The sequence below is a fragment of the Haematobia irritans genome, chromosome 4, assembly GCF_050003625.1.
Source record: "Haematobia irritans isolate KBUSLIRL chromosome 4, ASM5000362v1, whole genome shotgun sequence".
Classification (NCBI taxonomy): Eukaryota; Metazoa; Arthropoda; class Insecta; order Diptera; family Muscidae; genus Haematobia; species Haematobia irritans.
This window is the reverse complement of record NC_134400.1, coordinates 201968387-201988376: the sequence shown is the minus strand read 5'-3', so window position 1 is coordinate 201988376 and position 19990 is coordinate 201968387. Positions and strand designations below refer to the sequence as shown.

At 33.8% G+C, this 19990-nt stretch overlaps 1 protein-coding gene across 1 annotated transcript in view; it reads right to left on the bottom strand.

The window, feature by feature from the left end:
- Nucleotides 1-1585: 1585 nt before the first annotated feature.
- Nucleotides 1586-19990, bottom strand: part of bab1 (bric a brac 1) — a 330224-nt gene continuing 311819 nt past the window's right edge. Inside the window, exons 2-4 of the mRNA XM_075305137.1 lie at nucleotides 3513-3570; nucleotides 3003-3427; nucleotides 1586-2926 (exon numbers count right to left, since the gene is read on the bottom strand). Of these exons, the coding sequence (XP_075161252.1) occupies nucleotides 1679-2926; nucleotides 3003-3427; nucleotides 3513-3570 (1731 nt within the window). The 3' untranslated portion in view covers nucleotides 1586-1678. The remainder of the gene's footprint in view (nucleotides 2927-3002; nucleotides 3428-3512; nucleotides 3571-19990) is intronic.

Below are 19990 nucleotides of genomic sequence, written 5' to 3'. Positions count from 1 at the left end.
TTATCCGGACGAAATGTCTACGTTTGTAAAGAATCTTACAGCGTGGCCAATCGCTACGAATTGTCGGCGATAATTAAATAATGTCTTCGAACATAACTTAGAGTGTGACCAATATCTGGTATATGTGGTCAGGCAACAACAATGCCTGGTGGTGAATTAAAACAATTTATAATCGGTGGCAACGCTATACCATTTTTCCCCAGGGAATTAGAATTTGGCGATACGCCGCTAGCTAGTGTTGGCCATTATAGTTCAGTGTAGTGATCGCTCACTTCAGCTCTTTTCCGATCAACGAACTAGGTCTGTCAGTTAGTTCATTAGTTCATTTACGGTCAGTGACCGGTTCATTTCAACTTATGTTGTTGCTTTTTTCCAGTTCATCATAAATGAAACCTATTAGCCTTGCATTGATTTATTCATCCCAAAAACCACATGCGTACAGCTTATGTGCAAAAAAGATCGATATTAGCGTAAAGGCAGAAAATTGTCCAATTATTACGAAAGCGAAAATAACTGAGCGATCAAACTGATAAAATGTGCTAAACTGACATGGTGAACGGAAAAGAACAATAGCTGTAAACTAGTTCAGCACCCTCATTTCAGTGAACCGTTCAAATGAACTAGTTCGTTCGCGAACTACCCAACTCTACCGCTAGCCCTTACGGTATTCCGTCGCGAATTTTCGGCTTCCCATAAGAAATAGTGTGCCCGAAAGTCTAACCTAAATAAAATTGCGTTTCAATGGTTGACGTTTGAATGGGGGGAAACAAACACCATTTGACATAGGGTTTCCATATGGATAATTTTCAAAAGAGAACTTTCGCTTTAAAAAAAGAGAATATTTTAACTAAAAAAGAGTTTACAATAAATAAATTCTTTATTAAATAATGAATAATTTTATTGATGGTAAAATTAAAATAATAATAGTTTCTAATGATAGAAACATCGAAATAAATATATAATAAAACAATAAAAAACAAAAAGAATCACATTTTCTTAAAAAATAAACAAAATAAATTCAAAAATACGCTGTCAAAAATAAAACACACTTGTTCCTATGATTTCGCCCACAATTGACGACGACAAATTATTGGCGTATTTACGTCGTACGTTCAATTACATACATTTCTAATTTTAACGCCGTACGTCGAAACGTCGTAATTGTGTTCCGGCCTTTAATTTGTCAACAGATTTAACCCAGTAAACAATTAGTGGCGAATTCCTACTAAATAAATAAATTTCCATCAATCTAGGATTTTTTTGAAATAGAGTACATAAAGAGCACTGTTGGACATAAAAATACGGCACCAAAAAAAGAGAGTGAACAAAAAGATACAAACACAAAAAGAGAACATGTTCTCTTTAAAAGAGATGTAATGGACAGCCTAATTTGACAGGAAAATGACATTACTAAAGGAAGTTTTAAAACTTCGCGAAAAAACAGCTCTTACTCCATACATATTCATTCACTCAACTTCCCCTTTGGATAGAAAACGATTAAATGGATGATGTCAACGAAATGTGTTGATAAAATAAAAATTATAAAAAAAATCATATGAAAATAATACTTGTTACGGTAATTTTAAGTCTATTGCATTTATACGAACGAGCGTGTAAGTGTATGTGTGTATAAATGTTCATATGTTTATGTAAAATTTTAGTATGTGTGTGTGTATTCTTAATCGCTACTTGTAGTGATGGGTTCGAGTTTAATGCCCGTGGAACTTATGTTACTGCTGCTGCTGCTGATAGCAGACGCTGAGACTGCTGTGGCTGGTGCCATCATTGTGGTCGTCGTCGTCATCGACGAGGAAGCCATTGGACTAATACTAGTTTCGGAAGCTGATGATACTACCAGACTATTTAATGCTGATGATGAATCCATTGGTCCCACTGATGACACTGTTGAGAGACCATACGAACTGGACGATGCTGTTATTGTGGCTGTTGTCACCGTGGCCGTTGTAGTACAAGCTGTTGAGGAAGAAGATGGGATATTTGTTGCTGCAGCCGCTGCCGCAGCTGCTGCTGCCCCCACAATATCGGCTATATCATCGGCAAAGAGTCGAGACGGAGAGAAGGGCCGTTGTGGCTTGAAAGCCATTTCAAGACCCAACTCCGTTAACGGTGATACACTGTGTGACGGACTTGATCGCCTTAATGGTGACACCGTGGACGAAGACGATTTGGTGGAAGATGCTGTTGTTGTTGCCGTGGAAGATGCTTGCAAATGTGAATGACTTGGTGGTCCAATCATTGTTGATGTATTGGATGGATGACTTAAGGAGGGTAAATGGTGTTGACCATAGGCCAGTTGATGTTGCACCGAATGCAGTTGCTGCTGATGATGTGAGGGCTGTTGGTGATGTTTATGCTGTTGCTGGTGCATATGACTTAGAAGGGCCGAGGGATCACAACGTGAGGCCGGAGATCCGGCCATATGTAAAGCTGCCGCCACTCCGGGTGGAAGTTGACTAATTACCGGTAATCCTGGTCCGCAGGGTGAGGGAGCATGTCGTGGACCCATCATGGGGCCAACTACCCCAGGTCCCGAAGCCGAACTAAGAGCTGGTGATATACTTGTCTTCGGTAGTAACATCCCTCCAGGACCAGGGGGTACTGGCATTGCCCCACTGCTTGCCAAATGTGGTGGAAGATTGAACATACCTTGACCTGTGGCCATATCACCATGGCCTTGGTGTTGTTGTGATTGGTGCTGATGTTGTTGCTGTTGCTGCTGTTGATGTTGCACCGCAGCCATTTGCATTTGCTGACGTATATTGTGGGCCACTGCTGCCACAGCCGCCGCTGTGGCCTCCTGCGACATCTGATCACCCGTTGGTGTCGGTGTCGGTATTCCATTTGGACATTGAGCACTTACACCCGGATATGGAAGATTTGTTTCTTGCTGAAATGGAAAAATAGGCTAAGCATAAAAGAATCGGTTAAGGCGCAACGATCTCTAGTGGGAATCTTGTGCTCTTATGCCACATCACACTTACCGAGTGTCGACCATAGGGTGGCATATGTGCTGCTATAGACTCATCTTTAAGATCTTTACCTTCACGAAATACAACCGTCTTAATGACTCCTTTGATATGCTCGTCTGGCCAAAGACCCAGTAATATACGTTGAGGTCTACCACGACCCTTAGGTCTTAGATCTGGCCCCCCATCTATCGAGGGTCCCAACATATTGTGTACTCGATTGGCATAGAGCACAAATGTGGGATATGGTATATCGTATTTGCGGGCTGCTTGTGACAGTGAAAGACCCTCTTTGAGGACACTGAAAATGGCTTCGGCCATTGTTTCAGGACGCCATGATTTTAGGGGACCTCGTTCTCGGAATCGTAAATGATGCATTAGATTTTGATTTGTATTCCAGCATTTCTGCCACATGGATTGTAGTTGATATTGGTAACTGTCTGCTGGTAGATGGCAAAGCAAAAATGGTAGAAAGCAAAATGATTGTAAGAAGATGATGATAAAATCAGGAGCTACCATACGAACCTGTTAATGATGATCCCGAACCTCCCATCCAGGCATGAGAATTCTCCATCATTTTGGCCTAAAAGAAACAAAAAGAAATTTGATTTTAATACAAAAATATAGATATTTGGCGATTAATATATTATAAGTTCAAGGTGCCTGTGCATGTTGAATACCTAGCGTACGCAGACGACATCTGCCTATTATCCCATAAATACTCTGACATGCAAAATAAGCTTAACGACCTCGTCGCCATGTCAAAACAAGTAGGTTTGGAAGTGAATATTAGCAAAACTTTCGCAATGCGTATTAACCAATCTACCGATAGCAACTTCACCATCTCCAATCAGCCTATCTCTTTTGTTCAGAACTTTTGCTATTTGGGTAGTATGATGTCTAGTGACAACGGGATAGAAGAGGACGTTGACAATCGGCTGAAAAAAGCCAGATCAGCATTTGGCCGACTGAAGAAAATATGGAGGGCAAGACAAATATCTCAGAACACAAAAATAAAGATTTTCAATTCGTGCGTGAAGTCAATACTTTTATATGGAAGCGAAACCTGGCTCATGTCTAAAAACATAGCACAAAGAATTCAAACTTTTATCAACAAGTGCCTCCGCATAATATGTGGTATATTCTGGCCCAATACAATAACAAATGGAGAACTGTATACAAAAGTAAATGAAGAACCAATAACAAGACAAATTACTAGACGAAAATGGAGATGGATTGGGCATACATTACGGAAACCGACAAACAGCATCTCTAGAATGGCCATGGAGTGGAACCCCCAAGGATCGAGAAGACCAGGGCGACCCAAAAATACATGGCGCAGAACTGTACAAACTGAATTATTAAGAATAAACAAGACACTAAACGATATTAAAATTATATGTATCGATAAAAGTAGATATAAAATTCTTGTAGAAGCCCTATGCTCCCAAGAGGAACAATAAAGGAAAAAAAAAAAAAAAAAAAAAATATTATAAGTTATAAAAAATGGAGTCTGACTCCCATTTTCAGGAACCGTACTAAAGGGCGATAAGGTCAAAATTTGGTCATTATAAACTTGACGTATTTCTTTCAATTTTGCATTTAAAAAACCTGAACACCCCTCATTTTGAAGGTGTGTGTGTGTAGAATGTTGCTCCTATTTTGATTTTGGAATTCATTCTTCAGTTGTCAAAATGCCGTCCAAGCAAGAAGAGCAGCGTATCAACATTTTGCTCGCGCATCGCGAAAATCCCAGCTACTCGCACGCAAAGCTGGCAAAATCGCTAAAAGTTGCCAAATCAACCGTTACAAATGTAATTAAAGTGTTTGGGGAACGTTTGTCGACAGCCAGGAAGTCTGGATCGGGGGGAAATCGAAAACCGGAAGCAGCTGAGACGACAAAGAGAGTTGCCGGTAGTTTCAAGCGAAACCCTAACCTCTCTCTCCGAGCTGCCGCAAATAAGCTGGGTGTATCGTCTACAACCGTGCATCGAGCCAAAAAACGAGCCGGACTATCGACTTACAAGAAGGTAGTGACTCCATATCGCGATGATAAACAAAATACGACGGCCAAAGCGCGATCCCGGAGGCTGTACACGACGATGCTGACGAAGTTTGACTGCGTGGTAATGGACGACGAAACCTACGTCAAAGCCGATTACAAGCAGCTTCCGGGACAGGAGTTTTATACGGCAAAAGGAAGGGAAAAGGTAGCAGATATTTTCAAGCACATAAAACTGTCAAAGTTCGCAAAGAAATATCTGGTTTGGCAAGCCATCTGTACATGTGGCTTCAAAAGCAGCATTTTCATAGCTTCCGGGACTGTCAACCAAGAAATTTACGTGAAAGAGTGTTTGAATAAACGTCTGCTGCCTTTCCTGAAGAAACACGGTTGTTCCGTACTGTATTGGCCGGATTTGGCATCTTGCCATTACGGTAAAAAGGCCATGGAGTGGTACGCCGCCAAACACGAGCAGGTGGTTCCCAAGAACAAGAACCCTCCCAACACGCTAGAGCTCCGCCCAATTGAGAAATACTGGGCTATTGTCAAGCGGAACCTAAAGAAGACCAAAAAAACTGCTAAGGACGAGCAGCAGTTCAAGGCAAACTGGCTTTCTGCGGCGAAGAAGGTGGACAAGGTGGCTGTACAAAATCTGATGGCAGGTGTCAAGCGTGAGACCCGGCAATTCGGATTTGGAAAAGCGAAAGCCTAACTGAATATTTTTCCTGAATTGTATGCTAATTGAACTTGAAAAATAAATTTAATTTAATTTTTTAAATAAACGAATTCACCGATTTACACGCGTTTTCCTTGACCAAATTTTGACCCTTTATGGACATGTCTGTAATTTTGTCTATATATTCCATATGCCAGTTAGGAACTTAACTGCTACACATGTTTCAGTTAAAGTTAAACGGACAGAAGATATTTCGATTTTACTTTCTGTTAACTGGGAGTTAAAGTCTAACGGAGATACATGAAAATGGCCGTGAAAGTAAAACACGGAAAAATTTCCTGCCACCGAATTGACAAAATTGTATCGGCTCAGTAAATAGGCCGCTGTCTCTGTCAAAAATGCACTTGTTATGATAACTCAGTAATGTGTTATCGTTCATTTATGCGATTTTGGAACATCAGTTTATATCCTGATCGAGGAAATCTGCGACTAAGGTGGGATGTGTAAAGTGTGATCTGGTGGCAAGGCAAGCGAAAAGGTAACGCGTGTCATTTGACCCTCGTAGCGATCTAATATAAGTTGGGTCTGAAGTATCCACCGTGGAAGTTCCCTTTCCTTAGGTGCTATAGGCGCTGGCCAGACTTCGAGAACTTCTCACCGCTTACCGCTGACATACCAATTATAGGTAGTCAATAAGGTTTCTTTGCCCGCACCCCAAGCTCTGCTAGCAAGCGACTTGTTTCTACTGCGAAGGTTATCTCAAATTACAGTGGCGTGTGTAGACATTTAAAAAGTATTTTGGAATCTCGGAATTGTTACACCATCGACTCTAATATTTAAATGCCTATGTACTTCTGCTGTTTATGTAGTGAACGGTGTGGCTAAGGATTTGGTAAGATCAGAAAGCTAGATGTTTAACTGATCGAAGATGTCATCACACATTTGCGGATGCCATGATTGTATAATCTTAAATTATACAAATTATACAATCTTAACGCCTTTAGGAGGGAGTAGAATATTCCATTCTTCGGCGATTCGACTTTCTATCTCAAAATTCCACGTACGACTGGCACCGGCAGAGATAAGTGAGAAACCAACGTTTGGTTCCTTTACTTTAAGAAATCCATGTTGGTGGTTTTCAACCGCAAATTTCTCTGGAGTAGTGCTTCAAGTGTTTTGTCTACTCGGAAGAGAGAGAGAGGAGATCGGGATGATTCACACTTGTTCGAGTCTTCGATTATAATGAGTTATTCCACGGACAAATTGAGGAGTTTGGTCAAGTACTCGACTTCCAATATTTGCAGAAACTTCAACTTCGGTTGAGGTGAATTGAAGTATGTCACTTGCTCTGTGACCACGAATGCGACGAAAGACTCTCCCTTTTGCTCTATCACTCTTGGGATGCTCTATAAACTACTGGTTAAAAACCCCAGCGCATCTCTTCGAATCAGTCACCATTACCTCGCCAAAGGTGACGGAGATCTATTCAACCCTTGTAGGACGATTCACACTTGCTCGAATCTTTATCTGGCTTCAGTAATGGAATCCAGACTTCGATTATAATGAGTTATTCCACGGACAAATTGAGGAGTTTGGTCAAGTACTCGACTTCCAATATTTGCAGAAACTTCAACTTCGGTTGAGGTGAATTGAAGTATGTCACTTGCTCTGTGACCACGAATGCGACGAAAGACTCTCCCTTTTGCTCTATCACTCTTGGGATGCTCTATAAACTACTGGTTAAAAACCCCAGCGCATCTCTTCGAATCAGTCACCATTACCTCGCCAAAGGTCACGGAGATCTATTCAACCCTTGTAGGACGATTCACACTTGCTCGAGTCTTTATCTGGCTTCAGTAATGGAATCCAGACTTCGATTATAATGAGTTATTCCACGGACAAATTGAGGAGTTTGGTCAAGTACTCGACTTCCAATATTTGCAGAAACTTCAACTTCGTAACTTCGGTTGAGGTGAATTGAAGTATGTCACTTGCTCTGTGACCACGAATGCGACGAAAGACTCTCCCTTTTGCTCTATCACTCTTGGGATGCTCCATAAACTATTGGTTAAAAACCCCAGCGCATCTCTTCGAATCAGTCACCATTACCTCGCCAAAGGTGACGGAGATCTATTCAACCCTTGTAGGCAGTTCGAAAAGGCTCTTACTGTTGACCACAACTCTGCCTATGCCCGTGGCAGGTGCCCTAACAATGTGTTCCGCGTGTGGATCTTACTAATCTCTAGATTCTGTCACCCGATTCTGGGATCATCAGTGTTAGTTCGACGCCGCTCATTACACTCGTCTGCGAGTCCTGCAGCTTCTGCTGGGATGTTGGGGCTCAGAGATACTTAAGAAACCAACGTTTGGTTCCTGCCGATAGGGACGTGATTTTGATCTCCTTAAACAGCCCGGCATGACGGTCAGTCGAATGCCTTTGAAAGGTTAAGAGCCACGTGGATCGTTCTGTGACACGGTTTGTGGTGATTGAGTCCTTTGTTAATGTATGCTATAATGGCAAACAAAGCTGTTAATGTCCTGTGTACTTGACTAAATCCATGTTGGTGGTTGGCAACTGCAAAATTCTCTACAAGGCTGGGGAGGAGTAGAGCATCAAGTTCCTTGTCTACTCGGGAGGGTGAAGAGATCGATTTGAGTCTTTAGTTCGAGTCTTTATCTGACTTCAGTAGTGATATCTCCCTACACATTTTCTAGACATCGGACATAATGAATGATTCCAAGTACAAATTGAGGAGTCAAGGCAAGTACTCAAATCCCAATATTTGCAGAAACTTCAACATTGTCATCCAAATTCCGCCAGGTCCCAGTTAATGGTTACATCGGTTGAGGTAAATTGTAGTTTGTCACTGGCTCGGAGACCACGGATGCGACGGTCGATCTTTCACTCTTGAGATGCTCGATTAACAATTGGTTAAAAACTCTAGAACATCTCTTCGAATCGGTCACCTCCACAAAGGTAAAGGAGACTCATTCACCCTTGCAGGGGGTTCGAGGAGGCTCTTACTGTTGACAATAACATACTCGATAAAGGTAACAGACTGTTCCGTGTGTGGATATCGACTATCTAGGACCAGCAGTGTTAACACGACTCGGCTTATTACACTCGCCTGCGAGTTCACCGTATAGAATGTGGAGTCATCGATTTGCTCTGCCAGAGCTATGCCTCCCTGGTCGTTACCCAGGAGAGAATGGAATTGAAACCTCTTAGCAGCACTCGTTTATGCCCTCACAACAGGTACTCACTTTGTGGACTAGCACGTTGATAATATTCGGGAACACTCTCTGCGCAACTTGAACATGAGTGGGGAAGGTTAGGTTAGGTGGCAGCCCGATGTATCAGGCTCACTTAGACTATTCAGTCCATTGTGATACCACATTGATGAACATGCGTGGGGAACGTTGTAATCTTTGAACCCGTGACTTTGTTTGGTTGATAAATATCCGGCCTTCAGAGGTTATGAAATCGGATGGTCGGTCACTGGAAAGATTTATGGGGAAATTACGGTTTGCCAGGACACGCCATTTATCAAAGATGTCTGACGAACTGCTGCAATCGCTCATAATTCTTCTGAGGGCCTCTTCGTTCAGCATGGAAAATGTGGATGCTAGATCTGCTCTGCCATCTCATGGATAATGACCAGAGAGAAAACTCATGGTGGGCATTGAAATCTCCATGCAAAAATCGCTTAGACCCACATAACAGCCACTCAATATGTGGGCTATAACCTGGAGCACAGTATATCTCTATCTCGACAGTCCCATGTATTCTGACAACCCACTGCTGCTGTCGTTGGCGCAGCATCCTGCCAAGTAGTCAGTGTGACTATAGATGTTACAGCGAAACAATTCAGGAAGGGCACCCACTCCAGGCACCCCTTACACTTCATGGAAACCGAACGGTGGTATATCTGATTTCGTCAGTCTGAATAGGGCCATGGTTCGGGTTCATGCTCTATCTCGCGTCTGTCAGAAGCAAACGGAGGAGAGTTCCCGGAATGCATTTCTTCATCGCGAAATGACGGACGAAATAACACGTACACTTATGTAGCAGCCAACGTACACTTATGTAGCAACCAATGACATGGGGCTCATAGGGTCAATTGGAGCCACCGTCGTGCAATGGCGCAGCATCGACAAAGGTAACACATGGTCGTGGGTTCGATTCCTGCTACGACCGAACACCAAAAAGTTTTTCAGCGGTGAATTATCCCACCTCAGTAATGCTGGTGACATTTCTAAGGGTTTCAAAGCTTCTCTAAGTGGTTTCACTGGAATATGGAACACCGTTCGGACTCGGCTATAGAAAGGAGGTCCCTTGTCATTGAGCTTAACATGAAATCGGGCATGAATCGATGTATCAGTGAGCCTGATACATCGGGCTGCCACATAACCTAACCTAACCTAACCTAGGGTCAATTCGGTGCTGAGAACCCGCCGCCGAAGGATTACCAGAAAAAATCTAAATTTTTGTGTCAGCCGCCGCCGACAAAAAATTTTAATGAGACAAAAAAGTAAAGCAAAGATTATGAAGATTATTTTCTGGAATGTGTCCATGATATTGTGAATCCTAAAATTTGGGATCCATACTCTTTCATATTAATTCAATATTTTCTTTAGTGTATTGGCTTACGATAATCACTTAATTTTCCCAAAAGAAACTGTGGAAACCACGAAGGTAAAATTGTTAAATACCATACCGTGTAATAGGGATTGAGGCCAGCATTGGGGGTCTAGGGATCACAATAATGGAAGGGGAAACTCTTAGATGCAAGACATATTTATGGCCATGTATGTAAATATATATATGTGTGTGTGTGTGAATATACACATACATGTATCCGTTCGCCGAAATTCGTAGGAGGCCTAATGTAATATAATTAAATTTTCTACGGATTATAACATTTGAAATATGAATGCAACATCCAACAGGCTAAATATTCTTCTAGTGATATTTTGGTATATACTGCCACCATTGTGACTTCAATGTATCTGTTTATATATTTGTATGTGTGTGTGGGTAAGTGGCCAAATCTCTTGACTCATAAGTATATATTCTAGTAGTAGTAGTGGTAGTGGTGGTGATGGTGCTGGTGGTTGTGATGGCATATAGGAATAAATCAAACGTTCATTACATACCAAGTTGAGTGGCCCTTTATGGAATTAGATGTGTGCATTTTTGGTGGGCACAGAAGGGAGGGGGGATGACGTTGCTTTGCTCCGCTTTTGCATTTAAATGCATATTTGACAGTCCGAATGTTTCTCTTTTGTGGCCATTAGAGAAAAGTATTTCACTAATTATCGAAATTATGCACACGACACACACGGACAGACAGACTCACGACTAAATGGGAGGGGGCCGAGAGTAGGAGGAAATAGTTTGACATAAGAGAGAGAGAGAGAGAGATAGGAAGAGGAAGTTGAGGTACCGATATGGACAAATGACAACAACCACGAAGGCAATGGGAAAACAACAAACAAATGATCCCCAACAAACATTCATCTGCTATAGATTTTTGAGTTTAGTTTGTAGCAGTCTTGTAGCAATTAACTGGGGTACTTGTAAGAGGCCTCGGTAGTCTGGGGCCTTTATGGAGGTTGTAGATCTTTGGATTTTCGGATTTTAATTTGCTACAGAAATAAAATGTTGAAAAAATTTTCTATTGAAATAACATTTTGACAAAATTTTCTATTGAAATAAACTTTTGAAAAAAATTTCTATTGAAATAAAATTTTGACAAAATTTTCTCTTGAAATAAAATTTTGAAAAAAATTTCTATAGAAATAAAATTTTGACAAAATTTTCTATTGAAATAAAATTTTGACAAATTTTTTTATATAAATAAAATTTTGACAAAATTTTCAATAGAAAAAAATTGACAAAACCTTTTTATAGAAATAAAATTTTGCAAAAATTTTCTATAAAAATAAAATTTTGAAAAATTTTCTATAGAAATAAAATGTTGACAAAATTTTCTATAGAAATAACATTTTGACAAAATTTTCTATAGAAATAACATGTTGACACAATTTTCTATGCAAATAAATATTTGACAAAATTTTCTATGAAATAAAATTTTGGCAAAATTTTCTATAGAAATAAAAATTTGACAAAGTTTTCGATAGAAATAAAATTTTGCAAAAATTTTCGATAGAAATAAAATTTTGGCAAAAATTTTCTATAGAAATAAACTTTTGACAAAATTTTCTATAGAAGTAAAATATGCAAAAAATTTTCTATGGAAATAAAATTTTGTAACAAATTTCTGCAGAAATAAAATTTTGACAAAATTTTCTATAGGAATAAAATTATGACAAAATTTTCTTAGAAATAAAATTAAAAAAAATATAGAAATAAAATTAAAAAAAAATTATAGAAATAAAATTAAAAAAAAATCTATAGAAATAAAATTTTGACAAAATTTTCTTTAGAAATAAAATTTTGACAAAATGTTCTATAGAAATATAATTTTGACAAAATTTTCTATAGAAATACAATTTTCACAAAATTTTCTATAGAAATAGACTTTTGAAAAAATTTTCGATAGAAATAAAATTTTGCCAAAATTTTCTATGGAAGTAAAATGTTGACAAAATTTTATATAGAACTAAAATTTTCGGAAGGTTTTCTATAGAAATAACATTTTGACAAAACGTTCTATAGAAATAAAATTTTGACAAAAATTTCTATAGAAATAAAATTTTGACAAAATTTTCTATACAAAAAAAAATTACAAAAACTTTTTATAGAAATAAAATAGAAATAAAAAAAATTGCAAAAATTTTCTATAAAACTAAAATTTTCTATAGAAATAAAATGTTGACAAAATTTTCTATAGAAATAAAATTTTTACAAAATTTTCTACAGAAATAACATGTTGACAAAATTTTCTATAGAAATAAAATTTTTACAAAATTTTCTACAGAAATAACATGTTGACAAAATTTTCTATGCAAATAAATATTTGACAAAATTTTCTATAGAAATAAAAATTTGACAAAATTTTCGATAGAAATAAAATTTTGCAAAAATTTTCGATAGAAATAAAATTTTGGCAAAAATATTCTATAGAAATAGAATTTTGCAAAAATATTCTATAGAAGTAAAATATGCAAAAAATTTTCTATGCAAATAAAATTGTGTAACAAATTTCTGCAGAAATAAAATTTTGACAACATTTTCTATAGGAATAAAATTGTGACAAAATTTTCTTACAAATAAAATTTAAAAAAAATTAGAAATATAATTTAAAAAATCTATAGAAATAGAATTTTGACAAAATTTTCTATAGAAATTAAATTTTGACAAAACGTTCGATAGAAATAAAATTTTGACAAAAATTTCTATAGAAATAAAATGTTGACAAAATTTTCTATAGAAAAAAAAAGACAAAAACCTTTTATAGAAATAAAATTTTGCAAAAATTTTCTACAAAAATAAAATTTTGCAAAATTTTTCTAAAGAAATAAAATGTTGACAAAATTTTCTATAAAAATAAAATTTTTACAAAATTTTCTATAGAAATAACATGTTGACAAAATTTTCTATTTAAATAAATATTTGACAAAATTTTCTATAGAAATAGACTTTTGAAAAAATTTTCGATAGAAATAAAATTTTGCAAAAATTTTCGATAGAAATAAAATTTTGGCAAAAATATTTTATAGAAATAGAATTTTGCAAAAATTTTCTATAGAAATGAACTTTTGTCAAAATTTTCTATAGAAGTAAAATATGCAAAAAATTTTCTACGGAAATAAAATTTTGTAACAAATTTCTGCAGAAATAAAATTTTCTATAGGAATAAAATTATGACAAAATTTTCTTCAAATAAAATTAAAAAAAATTTTTAGAAATAAAATTTAAAAAAAAATCTATAGAAATAAATGTTCTATAGACATAAATTTTTGGCAACATTTTCGATAGAAATAAAATTTTGACACAATTTTCCATAGAAGTAAAATGTTGACAAAATTTTCTATAGAACTAAAATTTTGCGAAGGGGTTCTATAGAAATAAAATTTTGACAAAATTTTCTATAGAAATAAAATTTTGACAAAATGTTCTATAGAAATAAAAATTTGACAAACATTTTTATAGAAATAAAATTTTGACAACATTTTCTATAGAAACAAAAATCGACAAAAACTTTTTATAGAAATAAAATTTTGCAAAAATTTTCTACAATAATAAAATTTTGCAAAAATTTTCTATAGAAATAAAATGTTGACAAAATTTTCTATAGAAATAAAATTTTGACAAAGTTTTCGATAGAAATAAAATTTTGCAAAATTTTTCGATAGAAATAAAATTTTGGCAAAAATATTCTATAGAAATAGAATTTTGCAAAAATTTTCTATGGAAATGAACTTTTGGCAAAATTTTCTATAGAAATAAAATTTTGACAAAATTTTCTATAGAAATAACGTGTTGACAAAATTTTCTATGCAAATAAAATTTTGCAAAAATTTTCTATAGAAATAAAAATTTGACAAAATTTTCGATAGAAATAAATTTTTGGAAAAATTTTCGATAGAAATAAAATTTTGGCAAAATTTTCCATAGAAATAAAATTTGGACAACATTTTCTATGGAAACAAAATTTTCGATAGAATTAAATTTTTGACAATATGTTTTATAAAAATAAATTTTTGAGAAAATTTTCTAAAAAAAAAATTCTTAAAATTTGCGTCATTGATCAGTCGTCTGTGGTAATCAGAAGGAGCAATGTCTGCCCCCATTCCTATTACTATTACGAGTATACTAAGATTCTCCTAAAGGCCCTCTATTCTCTCACCGTTCAAATGTAAAACCATTCACCGTCGTATATCCATATCTGTATAGGGGGGAGGTGTTCAAATATGCACTGTCACACCCCAATACTTAAACACAATCGCTTCGCATCTCGCATAGAAAATAATGTCACAAACAAATGTCAAACACTCATATGCACTCTCTTTCTTTTTGACTGTGTCTCCATAGCTCACTAACACTACTCCTACTTTCCAACGTCATGCATTATTTAGAGTAACACACAACCCTGCTGGTAATACATCCTACAATGGGTTAATATGAAGTGTTCATATATGCAAGTGTGTGCATAGGCGTGTGTGGGTGTATTGTGTGAATTGGACTCTTCGTGGACAAGAGCCTACAATGCGATATGTATTTCTATACATTTGAACGTATGTGTGTGTGTGTGTGCATATTTTAGAAAAGTGTTTGGTGTTCATCATTCATTCCCCTTCTCTCGCCATTATATCTCTTAGCCACCAAATAGCTCATTACATTGGCGGCAGATCGGCTGCTCTAATAACACTAATGCTTGTGGGCCATTGGGTAGCTTGTATGATGTGGGTCGAGAGGGTCGCAATGATGATGGTATGGGTGGATTTTTGTTATGTTGCTACTGCCAAAATTTATAAAAGTTGTTGTTTGTTGCTGCTTTCTATTGCGTGGCCTACACACATACATTCACAACTGCATACGCGCTTTAACATGAAATTTTGTAAACACACACACACACACATAAATACATATCGCCATATAAACACACTTGCATATTTACGAATGCACAAAGACGCAATATACAAATGCCTGGCCAAGAAGATTTTCGTGTTTTGTTGTGAGCTTTTCGAGGATGCACAGTGGTTTATCGATCATCAGAAATGGAGCCTAATTATGATCTGTAATTAGTTTTTATTATTGGTGTAATTTATTCATTTCGTTTTGCTTACTTAAATTGTGCTTTTTAAACTGTCCTCTATAACGATTGATTATTGCGGGATTAGAGAACTAAAACAAATATTAAGCATCGAAAATCGCTTTATTATTTTCCAAAATATTCCCCCATTAAGATCTATACACTTTTGAATGCGCTTGAATTAATTACCGAAGCACTTTTGCCACTCTGTTTGAGGTATCTCTAAAACATATAGAAATAAAATTTAACAAATATTTTCTATAGAAATAAAATTTTCAAAAAAAAAAAAAAAAAATCGCAGATTTTCTATGGAAATACAAATTTGCAAAAATTTTCTATAGAAATTAAATTTCACAGATTTTCTATACAAATAAATTTCTTTGACAAAAATCATCTTTAGAAATAGGTTGTGTCAAGTGACATACAATTTTGTCAAATCTTTTTATAAAAAGAAAATTATGTATGGAAATAAAATTTAGCAAATATATTCTATAGAAATAAAATTTTGAAAAAATTCCTATAGAAATAAAATTTTCGATAGAAATAGAATTTCGCAGATTTTCTGTAGAAATTAAACTTTGCCAAAATCTTCTGTAGGAATAAAATATTGCTAAACTTTTCTATAGAAATAAAATTCCTCAGATTTTTTATAGAAATAAAATTTTCTATAGAAACAAATTTTCGCAAATTTTCTATAGAAATAAAAATTTGCTAAAATTTTCTATAGAAATTAAATTTCACAGATTTTCTATAGAAATAAAATTTTGCAAAAATTTTCTATAGAAATAACATTTAAATTTTGCAAAAATTTTCTATAGAAATAGCATTTTACCAAAGTTTTCAATAGAAATAAAATTGTATAAAAATTTTCTATAGAAATAAAATTTTATAAATATTTTCTATAGAAATAAAATTTTATAAAAATTTTCTATCGAAATAATTTTCAATAAGATTTTTTAAATTTGGTAGATTTTTGATGTTGGTATGTTTGGCACGAGTGGCTGATTTTTCATGGAAATAAAAATTTGCTAAAATTTTCTATAGGAATTAAATTACGCAGATTTGCTATAGAAATAAAATTTTGCAAAAATTTTCTATAGAAATAAAATTTTATAAAAATTTTCTATCGAAATATTTTTCAATAATCAAAAGCTTCAAAATAAGATTTTTTAAATTTGGTAGATTTTTGACGTTGGTATGTTTGGCACGAGTGGCTGATTTTTCATGGAAATAAAAATTTGCTAAAATTTTCTATAGGAATTAAATTACGCAGATTTGCTATAGAAATAAAATTTTGCAAAAATTTTCTATAGAAATAAAATTTTGCAGATTTTCTATAAAAATAAAATTTTGCCAACATTTTCTGTAGGAATAAAATATTCTAAAATTTTCTATAGAAATAAAATTCCTCAGATTTTTTATAGAAATAAAATTGTCTATAGAAACAAAATTTCGCAAATTTTCTATAGAACTAAAAATTTGCTAAAATGTTCTATAAATTTTGCAGATTTTCTATAGAAATAAAATTTTGCAAAAACTTTCTATAGAAATAACGTTTAAATTTTGCAAAAATTTTCTATAGAAATAACATTTTACCAAAGTTTTCTATAGAAATAAAATTTTATAAAAATTTTCTATCGAAATATTTTTCAATAATCAAAACAATAATCAAAAGCTTCAAAATAAGATTTTTTAAATTTGGTAGATTTTTGGAGTGGCTGATTTTTCATGGAAATAAAAATTTGCTAAAATTTTCTATAGAAATTAAATTACACAGATTTTCAATAGAAATACAATTTTGCAAAATTTTTCTATAGAAATAAGATTTTGCAAAAACTGTCTATAGAAATAAAATTTTGCAGATTTTCTATAGAAATCAAAATTTGCAAAATTTTCGATAGAAATAAAAATTTGCAAAATATTTCTGTAGGAATAAAATATTGCCAACATAGAAATAAAATATTGGGAAAATTATCTATAGAAATAAAATTTGGCAAACATTTTCTATAGAAATGAAATTTCTCAGAATTTTTATAGAAATAAAAATTTCTATAGAAATAAAAATTTGCTAAAATTTTCTATGAAACTTTGCCAAAATTTTCTGTAGGAATAAAATATTGCCAAAATTTTCTATAGAAATAAAATATTGGGAAATTTTTCTATAGAAATAAAGTTTGGCAAACATTTTCTATAGAAATGAAATTTCTCAGAATTTTTATATAAATAAAATTTTCTTTAGAAATAAAAATTTGCTAAAATTTTCTATAGACATTAAATTTCGCTGATTTTCTATAGAACGAAAATTTTGTCAAAGTTTTCTATAGAAATAAAATTTTATAAAAATTTTCTATCGAAATAATTTTGATAATTAAAAACTTCAAATTAAGATTTTTTAAATTTGGTAGATTATGTTTGGCACGAGTGGCAGATTTTCTATGGAAATAAAAATTTCAAATATATTCTATAGAAATATAATTTCCAAAAAAATCTATAGAAATAAAATTTCGCAGATTTTTTATAGAAATAAAAATTTGCACAAATTTTCGATAGAAATAAAATTTCGCAGAGTTTCTATAGAAATGAAATTTTGCCAAAATTTCCTGTAGGAATAAAATATTGCCAAAATTTTCTATAGAAATAAAATTTAGCAAACATTTGCTATAGAAATGAAATTTCTCAGATTTTTTTATAGAAATAAAATTTTCTGCAGAAAATGATGTTGGTAGATTATGTTTGGCATGAGTGGCAGATTTTCAATGGAAATAAAAATATCAAATATATTCTATAGAAATAGAATTTTGCAAAAAAAAATCTATAGAAATAAAATTTCGCAGATTTTCTATAGAAATAAAAATTTGCACAAATTTTCCATAGAAATGAAATTTCTCAGATTTTTTATAGAAATAAAATTTTCTACAGAAATAAAATTTCGCAGATTTTCTATAGAAATAAAAATTTGCTAAAATATTCTTTAGAAATTAAATTTCACAGATTTTCTATAGAAATAAAATTTAGCGAACATTTTCTATAGAAATAAAATTTAGCGGACATTTTCTATAGAAATATAATTTTACCAAAGTTTTCTATAGACATAAAATATTATAAAAATTTTCTATCGAAATAATTTTCAATAAATTTAAACAATAATCAAAAGCTTGAAAATAAGATTTTTTTAAATTTGGTAGATTTTTGATCTTTGGTCGATTATGTTTGGCACGAGTGGCAGATTTTCTATGGAAAAAAAAATTTGCAAACATTTGCTATAGAAATTAAATTACGCAGATTTGCTATAGAAATAAAATTTTGCAAAAATTTTCTATAGAAATAAAATTTTGCAAAAATTTTCTATAAAAATAAAATTTTGCCAACATTTTCCATAAAAATAAAAATTTAACAAACATTTTCTATAGAAATAAAATTTCACAGATTTTCTATAGAAATCAAATTTCGTAGATTTTTTATAAAAATAAAATTTCGTACAGAAATAAAATTTCGCAGATTTTCTATAGAAATAAAATTTTGCTAAAATATTCTTTAGAAATTAAATTTCACAGATTTTCTATAGAAATAAAATTTTTATAGAAATAAAATTTCACAGATTTTCTATAGAAATCAATTTTCGTAGATTTTTTATAGAAATACAATTGTGCCAAAATTTTCTATAGAAATAAAATTTTATAAAAATTTTCTATGGAAATAATTTTCAATAAATTTAAACAATAATTTGATCAAAAGATTCAAAATAAGTTTTTTTTTTAATTTGGTAAATTTTTGATGTTGGTTGGTTGATTGTGTTTGGCACTATTGGCAACCGTGGTGAGAGCTTGAATGGTGAACCTCTTCAGCCGTTGGTTATCTCGATTTCTTGGAAGACAAATGGTTGTGTACCACTCAGAATTCATTGTTCTAGTGGTACGATTATGAAATGTCCACTTTTTCCGAAAAAAAATGCGATCATTTGCTTGGAAGTGCTTCGTATGCTAGATCTGGCTCATCTTGAAACACCCATATAGTGGACTGTGACGATGTCATGGACGTGTTTCGAAGCACCGCGTTCGTATCTTTGGAGCATTTCTTTCGACCAATCGACACGATCCTTTTTTTGAGCAATGGACACATTGTGTGGTGTCCAAGGCGAAAAAAAATTTTGACGGGCAAATGTTGATACAATATTGAACATATGTTAATTCCACTAATGCCCAATGTTATCTCAATCTCGCAATGGGTCCCATCGTGATCTTGAAATATCAGTTAGCGCACAGCATCAATGGAAAATAATTTGTTTGGGGTATCTTCATGAATTTCGGCTTAGGTTAGGTTAATGTAAGGTTAAAGTGGCGGCCCGATTAAGATTCAGGCTCACTTAGACTATTCAGTCCATTGTGATACCACATTAACTAAAAGTACCTATTACATATGGGCACATCTAGTTTTAACCGCTGAACCTTCTCGATTATTTTCTTCTGTTTAACCAACTAGATTGTTCCAAAAACATTAGCAGACTGCTTAAGTTAACGTTTTCCAGATCCGCCAGTAATCTGAAGCTATATGCTCCTAAATGTTGCTTGAGCTTTACATAAAATGCAGGACACTCACACAAGAA